Source organism: Pezoporus occidentalis, unplaced genomic scaffold (genome assembly GCF_034315485.1).
Source record: "Pezoporus occidentalis ecotype Australia unplaced genomic scaffold, CSIRO_AGI_Poc_V1 ctg45, whole genome shotgun sequence".
Classification (NCBI taxonomy): Eukaryota; Metazoa; Chordata; class Aves; order Psittaciformes; family Psittacidae; genus Pezoporus; species Pezoporus occidentalis.
In genome coordinates, this window is record NW_026915780.1 from 7,773,300 (window position 1) to 7,786,597 (window position 13,298).

General features: G+C 43.6%; 1 protein-coding gene across 5 annotated transcripts in view; it reads left to right on the forward strand.

Annotated features, from left to right (window-relative positions):
• The first annotated feature begins 9,788 nt into the window (after positions 1 to 9,788).
• The window catches only part of SHTN1 (shootin 1), a 65,636-nt gene continuing 62,126 nt past the window's right edge, over positions 9,789 to 13,298 (forward strand). For 2 of the 5 annotated variants that reach the window (XM_062635348.1, XM_062635349.1), the window contains exon 1: positions 9,791 to 9,979. In XM_062635348.1, coding sequence (XP_062491332.1) covers positions 9,922 to 9,979 — 58 coding nt within the window. In that variant the 5' untranslated portion in view covers positions 9,791 to 9,921. Of the gene's footprint in view, positions 9,980 to 10,147; positions 10,287 to 13,298 lie in introns of those variants that run through there. The other 3 variants (XR_009967893.1, XM_062635350.1, XM_062635351.1) reach the window with 3 other exon arrangements.

A 13,298-nucleotide genomic window follows, 5' to 3' on the forward strand; every position in this document is an offset into this window, starting at 1 on the left:
AGCATATATCCTCATTCAAAGGATAGAGTAAGCTTCGCTTGTTAAACCAGGGTGAAGCAATAATTTTAAAGTCAAGATAGTTACTGAAAGCAAATTTTAGTGTGGCAAGCAGGATTTTTACCCAAAATGCTCATTCTAAGGAGTTTTTGTATGACCTGTTTTGATAGGGAAGACTCAGTGGAGTGTTGGGGGTGGCCGAGGACTTGCAGAAATCACAGAATCCCAGATTGGTTTGGGTTGGAAGGGACCTTAAAGCTCATCCAGTTCCAACCCCCTGCCATGGGCAGGGACAACTTCCACTAGATCGGGTTGCCCAAAGCCCCATCCAGCCTGGCCTTCAGGCTCCAAGAGCAGGGAGTCCTTTTAAGTGTTAACAAACACTTTGGGTTTAGTCCCACTAAAACTCCATTGTGAAAAATCTTTCTCTGTCTTAATCATCCCTTTGAGTTTCTTGGAATTTCTAGTGCAGGATACTATTTCTTTATCTCTGTTTATAGTATGTCTAGTAACAGTGCTTGGATGAGCTATAGGACAGGACTTGCCCTTGTAGTACAGCAGATCAGCAAAAGGAAGACTTCTGTAAAGGATATATTTCTTTGGTATGTGATAATGAACAGTTGGGCGAGTGGGAAGAAGTTTGTATGATATTTTCATGGAAGTCAGTTTGCTTACTCCTTGGTCTTTTTACTCCTGCCTTGTAGAAGGACTTCCAGAAATGCTGTTTAACCTGGTGAGAATCCTTATGACAACTTTGAGCTTTGTCTCTGTCCCTAAATTCCTACAAAGAGCCCAATTTTCTGCTGGCATGAACTGATAGAGCTCTACAGCACACAATAATGCCATGGTGATTTTTTTATCAGCAAAATACCTGGCATAATTATCTTAGTGTAGCAAGTGTGGTCAAGTGGTGTAATGTAATCCAACACCATCTAAAGAATTCATGTGACAGCTTTGTTTTGCAAGAAGGGAGTAGAAGGGCTTGTTGGAAGGAGAGTCCAAATGCCTTTTAATTCAAGGAACTAGCATCTGACCCTAATTATGTAGTGAAAATGGAGGTAGTGCAAGAACCAGTAAATGGACAAGTCTGCAGCAAGAACAAAAGCAACAACTGCTGTTGAGCTGTATGCAAAGCTCAACTGAGAGAGACAAAGTGGCTCCACTTGCATGTAAATACTTGATGGAAAGCGTGGAGGAAGTAAGGCAATGGGTTATTTCTCATAAGCAGCAAAATTGCTTAATATAAGTGAAATGAATTGCCCTCCCTGTAGAAATTAATCATGAAGACAACTTTACAGAGCAGTGTAATAAAGATGTAGGCAAAATAACAATGGCATTGAATTCAAAAGCTAGGCATAATGAGCCATCTATTAACATACTTATGATCAGTACCAAGAGACCTTGACTGTTGTATAGTAACATACTTAAGTTTCTAACTAACTGATTTTATGATCTAGTTTGATGTGATGTTAGTTGTTTATCAAAGAGCAAGGTCTAAAATAGAACTGGGAGCTCCAGGAATAACTTAGCAAGGAGTAATTTTGTATTCAGTGAAACTTCATTACATTTCAGTGTGTTCTTTCCCTAAGTTCTCTCCCATGATAAACATCTGTTGACACCAAAATCTGATTATGCCCATGCTTCATAATGAAATTAAGAGCACAGATACTTGCTCCTACATAGCTAAATTTTTTTTTCACCTGATGTGACAGATCATCCCTAGGTGAAAAAAAAAAAAAAGCTTCTTTGCTATTGTCATTTATCATCACCCAAAACATTGTAACTGTTTAAAGATAGAGACTACTGGGGGTAAATGCTCTTAAAAGTATTTGCAGGTGAGCAATATGCAGACCTGGTAACAGGAAATATATGGAGTTTCCAGAGTGCTGATAATAATGTATGCATCTGAGGGGGAACATCAGATTCTCTTTCAAGCAGATACATTCACATGCAGTGTTGAAGCACATTCTCCCCAGTGTGATACTGGTGACATGGGGTCTCCCACCTCAGGAGAGAGGTCTGGTGAGCAACTCAACTTCTGGCTTTCCAAGAGCATGATATTGGTCTGTGCCAGGCTCGAAGTAAATGAGATCTCCTGTTTTGCTGTTAGGAACATAGTGAGTTACTCCTGAGCTATTTGTTATCTTTAAACCTGTGTTCTTGCACGTGTTGGCAGGTGTTCACATCTTGGTGGGTGAAACCCACCACCTGTCTATGCTTGCAGACAGAGGAAGCACCTATTGCAACCAAATTACATAAGCTGAGCATCCATAAAGTACGATGTACTGCTGTGAAGAGCAGGTAGGTATAATTTGCCTAGTTATATTTTATAGTTGCAAATTTAATATGCAGTGTTGTTAATTACAGTATAATTAGAGCATTTAAAAATGCCATGCTAAATACTTAATCTTCTTCTGGTTTATCCTCCAATCAGTTTGTGCCCTTTTCTTGTGCAGACAGACGTACATGTTTGCCATCCTAGATGGGGATAACAAGCCAAGATCATGTCAATGTCTCTAATCAAATGGTTAAGGCTTTCAAATGAATCCATATTATCTGAGTTTTTTATTTTTAATCATACTTATACTCCAGTTTGAATATGTGTTGATTAGTTAGTTGCCATCTTATGGAAACAAGAAATGCTTATATTTACCAAGATATATTATGCTAGTCATTATTCAGCACTGATTGGTTTGATGGAGAAAATATACATTACCTCAGTAGATACGCTGCTTAGTCTTATTCATCGTGATAATTATACACTCATATAACTATTACCATTTGTTGTGAGTTTATTAATAGTTGTTTATCTGTGCAGGGATTATGTAGTTTATTCTTCCCTGTCCCCCTCTTTTCCCCCTCAAAATATGTCTGGTCTGAAAGTGGTAAACATATGGCCATAGCTATGCCCTGAGAGTAACTTCAGCCTGTGGTCACAGTTGTTTCCATAAGGTAGCTCTCCTCAACAGGAGGATGATGAATCCTCAAGAGTTAATTTAGGCTTTTGGGGGACTGATGGAGGCCACTGACTCAGAGGAGAATGCCCTGCTCCTCCAGCTAGAAGAGGTCCATTGGTCCCTTTGCTGTTTGCTGTTGGGAGATATTGGAGTTTTATTTACACAAGAGGTAAGACTGTGTGCGTTCAAAGGTCCAAGTAACTTAGCTCAAATGAGGACTAGGAATATGCACGTTCTAGCATGGAAAACAACTACATCAAATTTCTGATTGTAATACCTGTTTGATAAGGTACCAGACTCTTCACTTCCACATGTGCAGTTATGTGCAGTGTTCTGTTGAATAGGTAATTTATGAGAAAGAAAAGATTATATTCTATAAAAAATGGCTAGGGTTCACAATCTACTGGGTCTAGATGACTCGAGGCCAAAATCATTCATCCACATAATAACTGCTCCCCATTCCTACCTCTTCATTAGGAATTATGTGAATAATCACTAGCATTTGCTTTGGTTTGTCATTCTGTGATATTTTCAACTTGCAAAGTCCATCTGTGTGAATAGTCATCAATGTTCGATCCAAGAGGAGAACAGGCATAAAGCATGCTCTTAACCATGAAGAAAACCCTGCAGAAATCATAGGCAAGCTAATTATTAGCAAGATTCTGCACCAGTACAATATATGTGTTGTGAAGTGTGCATTTTCATCAACTCCAAGCACCAGTGGAAACAACCAGAGGTGTCCAACATTGCAAAGATCTATCCCAAGGGGAGACAAAGGAAGTTAAATCTCTTGGTATTTTTCTTTATATTCTATTTTCTATACAGTTGTCCTATTTTATATGGTGGCTGGCTACTGTGAAATTGAGAATACCAGCCGTATTCTCCTCCATTACAGCTCTGAGGTCTCTGTTACTTGTTTTCTCTTACTGCTTGATACAGTCCCAGCCACACAGTTCCATTCATGCTGCTTGCTATGATTATCTTTTCTTACCTCAGCATCTGTTCTTGTAGCTATTACAAAGGAATGTCTCTGGAGCAAAAGATACAGTGAAAACAATGATTCCTTTAATTTTTGGCTGTTTTAGTAGCTCCTTAGAACTATGAACATTGCTCTTGTTCCACCCTGTGCACTGGTTACTTGACTGCAGATATGTTTTGATGGGGATGAATGTGATTTTTATGAAGATCTCTCACAAGTCTGAAGCTACTCTAATACTGAATATTGATTTTAGGCAAATTCTGAATGCTTTATGTGCTTTTTTCCCTTTAGCTTTTGCTTATCTTTATTACGTTTGTGAGGATACTGGAAACCTGGTTGTAGGAAGTGCAGGAATGCTATCAAAGTTTTAAAAAAGTATTAGAAGTTTTCCTGAGTAAACAAATATTTGTATTATTCGCATGCAGCTTAGAGATGAGGGGCAGCCCTAGTAAAAAGATATATATGTATACATATTAAATACATCATCAGTAGGAACAAGTTGGTAAAAAGTGCACTTGGCAAAATGAACACTTGGAAGAATTCCAAAAGATATTCAGTAAATGCCTCCTGAAAATATTCCCTGACAGCAGCAGGAAGAAACGGTGAGCAACGGCCCTCCCAAACTACCTTTGTGATTAGGAGAGTTCACCTATGGGAACAAAAGAAATTGCCCCTCCAGAAGTGGCATCATCGTTTCAAAAGTACCCAGCTCTCCTAACCTCTCTGGATGTGAACGTAAGACCTGCTCTGTCCTTACAACAGCAGGGTCAGGGGCAGGCTTGTGACTCATCTGTTTGCCAGAGTTTTAGGCTATTTTGCTTATCACCTGCTCTGTCACTTGCATACTGGCAGCAGTTTTCCTGGAAATCCTGCAGAAGAACCTGACCATCTGAGTGCAGCATGGCTGAGCCGGCAGCAAGCGAGAGGCAGTGCACAGAGCCAGAGAGGGAAGTGGAAGGACAGCAGACATGTTTTATTTCAAAGATGACACCCGGAGCTGCTGCCCTCCACTACTGTTGCTCAGGGATGCTTCCCTGGATGCTGTGCTTAGGTTTGTGGCCCTTCATTTCTTGGTAGCTCTTTCCATCTGCTCCAGGAGCTGTGGAGCTGTGGCCATACACCACTTCCACAGATCAGCCTACACAGATCTGTCCACAGCTAAGGAAGAATTATTATTTATTTATATATATATATCTCGTATTATTATTTATTCAGCAGAAGCAAAGAATAAATGTGTCCTGCTGCAAGGAGAATAACAACCACAAAAGGGTTTGAACAAGTGTGTCAGTGTTATTTCCAATAAAGCTTATAAACATAATCATCTGTGAACAACAGGAGGTTGGAGCGGGGATCTGGGAAGACTGAATCATACCTCAGAGCACAGGGCTCTCTAAACCCTTCAAGTATCTGGTTTGCATTACTACATTGAGAGCTTCAGCAGGGAAGAGGTATTGCTCTATATTCAGCTCTATATTTCTCTCCCATCCTTCCTTGAATTTAAGAGTCCATCACCAGCTCCTGGGTATAGGTGGACCTGCCTGGAGATATGAGACTTCCTGCAAAGACTTAGAAAGATGGAAGGGGTGACCTCTTGTGAATTTAGTCTTGGTGTGGATGATGGGAACTGGAGGTACAAAGGAGCAGGAGTGGTACCTTTGCTCTCAGTCCTGTCACCTCTGTTGATTGTCAGAAGGGCAAATCCTCACAGGTCACCCAGACTTCTCAGAAACTTGTGAAGATTTCACCTTCCCTCTTTGTAGCTTATTTCAGTGCTTCCACTAATAAAATCTTTACTAACGGAACTGTCTTCCCTCTTATAGTTTAAACCCTGCACTGATTTTCCACTGATTCTGAGGACAGCTTATTAACAGTTATTTTTTTATTTTGTGAAATCAAGACCTTCTTTATTCTTTCCCTTGGTTTTCCTTACAGGAAATAATCCCCCCAACCACACACATTCTTCTCACAGGTCTAGATTACATTTAGAACTGATTGCTCTCATTGTAGGCTCTCTGCAGTCTCTTCCAGACAGGTCTGTGTTTCTATCTGATGTGTGGCAGTAGGAGCTGGCATGTTACTCTGCATGATGTCTCGCCAGAGTCATTACAGCAGGATGAATCCACACACATTAATATTCCAGATTTTGTCTTTTTTAAGAGCCACATTACCTTAATTTGCTCAAATGTCCAGAAATGAGGCACTTATTTTACTGATGCATTTGATTATCACTGTTTCATAACAGAACATTATGCAGAACGACACCCAGTTTAAATCTCTGCTCTGCTTGGGCAAGAGCTGAATTCCAATCCCAGTTTCTACAGTGCCTCTAGCCTTCCCTATTGTGCTTTTCTTCCATCTTCCTACCAAGTAAAATTTGTGATTCTCAAAATGTTGTACAGGCTGTGACAAAACTATTCCTAGTCTTGGAAGAACAGGCACATATGGGTGTAATGTAAAGATATGGTGAATTCATCTAAATTTTTGCCTCCAAAAAGACATGGGTTATCTATGATGCATCATGTCCAGTAGAAAGTGACTCAATCCTTGATTTTTTTCCCCAACACTGGCACTGATGTGTACTGGACAAATTTTAAGACACCTGTAGTCTCAGCTTTCCCATTTAACAAAAGAATAATAGTGTTCTTGAAATGCTGTCACTAGAAACTGGTTATGTGTGTTCAAAGTACAGTGTTGCTTTTCTCTGATAGGGGAAGCAATTACTACACAGTGCCTATTTAAACATTGTGAAATCCCACATCAGGTGCTTGTATCACCTGCTCAGGCCTTTTATGATCTTAATGGTTTACAGCATCAGTTATCAAATCACAGTGTAGATGTTATATTACAGACTAACTCTCATACTCATACCGCATTACAGGCTAAGTCTCATCTAAAATAACCCTGAAACAAGGAACTGAATTCATGATCCATGGAAAGACTTCTGGAGGCATTAAGTCCTTAGAGCACACGGGAATCTATTAGCAAATACAATGGAGTTAATTTTTCAGTTGTCTGCTAATTTAGAAAAAGCAACACTTAATACCTGATTGATTAACGTATTTGGGGAATAATGTAGTGGCACCCATCCTACTATTGCAACCAGATGGGTCTGCAACAAGGACATTCTTGTTTTAAATACTTACTTTTCAAGGTACTGTAACTCGATGTAGGTCTAAGTGAATAATAGCAGTAAAAAGAATGACAAAGCTGCAACATAGGCACCATGGAAGGGGATTCTTTTGAGAGAGCCATAATGCTTTAATGAGAATAAATAAATAAAATAATGAAAGAATCAACTTACTGTCTCTGCAGATATCAAAGAGATGTTATGCCCTGTTCTGGCTGTGTACAACAGATAGAACATTGTTGCAAGATGAAAATGTCCAGTGCCTTGGCATGGTGCAGGGATAAGCAACTCTACAATGACTGCTTTGCAAACTGTGCCATTGCACTGCATGAAAGAAATCGGTTAGGAAACGGAGGGGGATGATATCAGTAATGGGAAGAGGGACTTGGAATGAGACCTGTGGTTGAAGGGAAGCCAACAGGCAGCCCAAGAAAGGACATGAAAAAGTAAAACACTGGTAAAGCTGCTCTGACTTAACGTGGGGACTGTTTGAAGCCAAGGTCAGCCCAGGACTCTAAGGACCTAAATAGGACCTCTGTTCCTTCAAACGGAGGCATTTACTGATGTGTGACTTTATTTGTTGTTCTTACGTTCAGCTTCTGGTTACAGGCACAGATTCTGGTTGACTCTTTTCTACTAGGCTGGAAACCCCTCAAGTACTCAGGATTTTCTCCTGTGAAATAAACATAAGCACATTTGTTTCCTTTTTGCTCAGCTAAAAAGATCAAGGGTTTGATGTGTCTCATTGCAAAGAACTCCCCTCAAACCTTAGGTTATTTTATTCCTCTTGTGCTTTCTCCATACATGTCTCTGTACCATCTCTTGAAGAACTGGATACAGTAACTTTATTTTGGTCTTGTCAATGTCATAGAGGATTTTTTTTCCCCTGCTGTCAGTGTATATCCCATTCTTTCCCTGCAGTACCTTACTGGCATCACGTATGTAATTACTTGCACTTTGCCTCCCACTTCCTCTACAAAGCCTTTGTTTTTCCAAGATGATTTCCCATCCTTTACATATGACTCCACCTCCTGAAGTACGAATTTATATCTTTCCATTTGGTACAGTTAAACGCATTTTGTGCTGACTAGTTCAAAATAAGCTGACTAGCATAAGAACTCCTTTGCCTTACATGAGCATACCACGCTCATGAGACACCAGTATAGCTCACATGGATCTCCTGGCTTCTTTCCAGGATGCTACGTGTGTTAGCAACTACCTCTAGGACAGATAACGCTGTAAAGCATCAATATGGAATCTCTTCAGGTTTTAAAGGTTTACTAGGTCAGCATGAGAAGACTAAAGGATGTGGTCTGGGAGGAAGGAGGACAGAGCAACGCTTTGTAGTGAGGTCTTTTTCCTTTCCTTCCCAGATACTTCTAACTAATGTTGCCACGTCTACGGCAATGCTGTTTTCTGACCTGCCTGCCAAGGTGAACCACAGGTATTTGCCAAGGAGGTAGTGAGGTGTATGAATTGTACCTTCACCCATGCAATTCTTAAGATAGTTGCCACTCAGCTGATTGCTACTGAAGCTCAGCCAAAAACAGAGGCAGAAACAATTTCTGCAGTGCTCTCTATGTCAGCCTTGGGATAAGCTGGGTAAGGTAACCATTTTAACAGAGAGATCATCACTGGATCCCCTTCTTTTTCACACAGGGATCATCAGAGAGTCATAGAAACAGACTGCTTTGGGTTGGAAAGAACCTTAAAGCCCATCCAGCTTCAACCCCCTGACACAGGCAGGGACACCTTCCACTAGAGCAGCTTGCTCCAAGCCCCTGTGTCCAACCTGGCCTTAAACACTGCCAGGGATGGGGCAGCCACAGCTTCTCTGGGCACCCTGTGCCAGCGCCTCAGCACCCTCACAGGGAAGAGCTTCTGCCTAAGAGCTCATCTCAGTCTCCCCTCTGGCAGGTTAAAGCCATTCCCCTTGGGCTGTCCCTACAGGCCCTTGTCAGAAGTCTCTCTCCAGGCTTCCTGTAGGACCCTTTAGGCACTGGAAGAAGTAGTAAAGGTGAGTAGGTAAATAAGGTAAGACAGGTAAGGAAGAACAGAGAACTGTGTTCTTCTGAGATGCACACAGCAGGGTCCCTGTCAAAGCCCTGTCCTCATGTTGTTCCAAAGCTGTCCTTAAGTGCTGGACGCTGGAACTGCCATGCAGTTGATTCCCTTATATCCCCACAAACAATATTTGCAACCTTCCAATTCGTTTTCTTTTAAAGCCTTTTAGCTTTCTTCACACCACAGCACTCAATGTCCTCCATACCACCACCTTATGTCCTCTCACCACTCCTCCGGCCAGGGCATGAATCCCAAGTGGAAAGCTGCCCCATGCAAACTGTGCAAAGCGGCTTACTTACTAAACCCACAGGCACCCGCAGCAGTGCAGGAGAGCTTCCTCACAGCTTTTGGGGCATCCATAGGTGGGTCTTGCCCTGGGTCTGGAGTTTAAGGCCTTCACTGCCCGTCTGTGCCAGCGTGACGGGGGCTGGCACGTTGACTGTGCCAAGGGGGCTACAAGTACCTGGGTCTCCCCTGACCGGTGGCCTGTTGATGGCTCTTCCCCTCATACCCCCTTGTCAAGCGCCCTCCGGTGCCCCGTCCGGCCCGAGGAGCAGCAGCGGAAGGGAAGGGGCCGCGGTGCGCGGTCCTGCCACCGGTGCCCGCCCGCAGGCTGAGGTGCCGCCGTGCCCGCACCCCCGCACATGCTCACTGGGGCGCCGCGGGAGTCTGGGCATGTGCAGAGCGGGCCGGGCTGCTCGCCGCGCCCGCCGCGCCCCGGGGCTCCGGCCGCCGCCCGCCCGCCCGCTGCCAGGTGAAGCCGCGCTAGGTGAGGTGGAGCGGGGCGGCCGGGCAGGATGAACAGCTCCGATGAGGAGAAGCAGCTGGAGCTGCTCGCCAGCCTCAAGGACCAAGGTAGGGGCGGGCGGTGCCGCGGCTCTTTCCCACCCCCCTTTCTACATCCCCTCCCCTCCTCTCCGCCGCCGCGGGCCCGGTGGTCGGCCGGTGGGAGCGTGGCCCCCGCGGGGCGGTGTGAGGCGGAGAGGGGGGCCGGGGCTGTAAGGGCGGCGCGGCCTGCGCCGGGGGCGGCCGGGGCCTGGGCGTCCCCCGACCCCCTCTCGAAGCCAGGCTCCCGTCTCCGTCCATGAAGAGGGGATAAAAGAGCCTCAAGGGAATGAATCTGCTGCCTCGCCTCCCCGCAGGTGAGCTCGGCTGTCGCCGAGTGAGCGTGGGCATCGTGGTGGGTGATGGTGAGCAGGGTGAGGGCTGTGGCACACGGGCTGTCGTTGCTGTCGTCCCAACCTTCTACCCATGGTCAGGCTGGTGGCTGATGTTGATACCCTGGCTAGTGGCACTGGTGAGCTTCGTTGTTTGGCCCAGCTCCAGTGGTGAAGTCCATGTGCCTCGTTGTCTGTGGAGCTGAGCTTCATGTGGAGTGAGGGCACTTTAGGCTTTACCTGACCTGGCATCACGTCCTGTCTGCTGCTCAGCATTGCAGCATCTGATGCTAACCCAGCCCATCAACACCATCTATCTGCTCCCCATCCATGTGCAAACTTCCCGCCGATAGCTTGAGGCTTGCCCTGATACGCCATGAGCTTCTGTAGAGCCTTTATAGTTAGGGTGTAAATGAAAGGAAGTGCTTGTTGTGGGCTGGTTTGGTTCCCCATGTGAATCACCCTTGGTGCTTTAGTTGGAAAGTCCGGTACTTCAGCTGTGTAAATGTTCAGCTTCCTGAGTGGGTAGCTTGGCTTAGAAACTAAACCACTGTAATAGTCTGTATTCTGTAAGAAAAGGCATGGAAATAACGCTGGATGCTTGAAGCGTAGCCCATTTTTTAACATCCCTGATCAGTCTACCCCCAAACCAAGTTGTTCCAGCAAAGTTTCTACCCTGGTTAAGTGTGTAGGCAACATCTGAAGAACCAGCATTACTGGCTGTTTGAACTGTGGACATCTGCTTGTGAGTGTGCATCAAGGCATTGGTGTGCCTCCTGTCTCACAGCTTCATCCACAGTAGGTGCAGTGTACCAGCACTTTAATTCGCAGCTGGTAGTTCGCTCAGCTGCATTCTCCTGATCTCCCATAGCCTGGGAGGAGCTGTTTGGAATGGACATGTTGGACAAAGTTGTGTAAAAGTGAAATTACGGGAATGTGGGTAGTGCCCCGCTCATTCTGACCATTACTGCACTTGGTCACTTTTGCTATACAGCCAAAGCTTTTCTTAACCACATTACAGCTGGATATTTGCAAGCTATTTGCGAACTTATTTTTATTGGTTGTTCCCATATACTCAGCATTGTAAATTCATGATTACCAGCTGCACTGGATAGATTGTGACTTAGAAGGATGTCAGTGGGTGTAAAATTCATGATAATCTTACAGATGTGTGTTTTAATAATACGGGAGCAAAAAATAAGGCTAAAAATCTGAGTTTTCTTTCCAACTGTTTCCCTCCAGTACTGTTGGCTCCAGAGGAGTTGTCTGTGCCAAAAGGACAGTTGCTAAAATGATAATAATAAGTTGCAAAAAAAGGCAAGTTTGGGTTATTCTTTAGCGAAATCCTAACCTGTTGAAATTGGTTATACTGGGGTTTCAGTTCCAGTGTCTGTGAGTCTTTTGCTCAAGTGGTCCAAGTATCCTTTAATGCCTAATGAAATTTCCTGGGACTGCAGGAATTAGTTCAAGGGAAAGCTTCTGTAACTTGAGGACTGGCTGTCCCAGATCCACTTGAGCTGTTGAAATAGAAGCTGTACTTGGCAGCCCTGTCCTGTGAGACACTGTTCTTGGTGGATGTTTGTATATAGTTGTGAGGCTAACAATTATTTTTGTAACTGTATGGCTGGTGAGGAAGTTGTTTTATATAGGTGAGAAGTTACCCAGTGGAAAGCTTAAGAAAACACTCTTCTGTGTGCTGTTTTGTATCTAAACCAGTGCAAAGCAGCACACTGTAGTTAAGTTAGTAGTTAAATTATGTTAACTGATGAGTCTGAGGTGCCCAAAGTAATGATTACAAGTGAGGAAAAGGTGCGTAAAATTATCCTAACAGTAATGACCTCAATATTGTTACTGGAGGAAAGTAAATTTGCTTCCTCTTTGTACACGGTACTTTTGAGTATATAGTTTCCCTTCCATTCTTACTGAAAACAAAATAAGGCTATTGTAGACACTAACAGCATTCCTCAAGGAATTTTAAGATGCTCTGTTAAACAGAGGCAGCATGAAAAGAAGGAAGAAAAGTCTTGATTTTCCTCTTTACTGCTTCCAGATGTAGATAATGGTATTGGTTTGGAAGTAAATGCAGTTGGTGGAAGGACCTGCTCTCTCTTGAGTATTTGGGGTAATGGGTGTATACACTTACCTTGTCTTACCTTTATTGCATTTGGAGTGCCATGTGGATTCAGATTACCATAACATTATGGTCTGTAGTCAGATTTCTGTGAAACACTCATTGATTTGGGGGGGAGGGGGGGCTTCAGAGAACATGGTTCAGTAGCCCTTGTTTGGTTTCTCTTTCTGGGTGTGTTTTTCTAGTCTTGAGAAACTTGCCTGGCACCAGGTAGCTAAACTGTCTGAGAAGCCATGTGAAAGGTGGAGGGGAAGGCAAGTCTCAGCGTACGTGGCTGATTGCTGTCATGTCTCAACTGCTGCTTGTCCTTTTCCTAAGCAAGACTGAACCTGAGGCAGGTGTTTTGCAGCTCTATGCTCAATTCTCAATGGCAGCTGTGACACTGACTCGTGTCTGGACAGATTCACTTTGCTGTTTGGCAGAGCTCTGAACAGTGACAAGGACACTGAAGCTGTCTGTGTGCCAAGATGTGCTTATCTTTTACCCATGCTGAATTTTCCAAGTCTTGTGTGTTCAACTCAGATACCTGATACTGATCATTCTTTGGCTGGTTTCTTTACCAAGTTTAAGGTGAGCATTATGCAGAAACACAATCTCTGTGTTGATATTTAGGACTTAAAAGTGGTGTTTGAGTTTTAATCCTGTGACTGGCTTTCGGCGATGGCTTGGTTTGGTAAAGCAGCTCCACTATAAAATATTAGCATTACCTAACTACTCTAAGTGTTATTTCCACATTTCTGTTCAACTGCCTCTTAAATTTCCTATGGGTAAGACTTAAAACTGAAACAAAAATCAAGTGGTCAAAACCTTGTGTTATTAATGGTTGGCTGTAAAACCTGAGCAAACCTGCAGCAAACTGACTAACAGCTGCATTGTAACAGTAGCT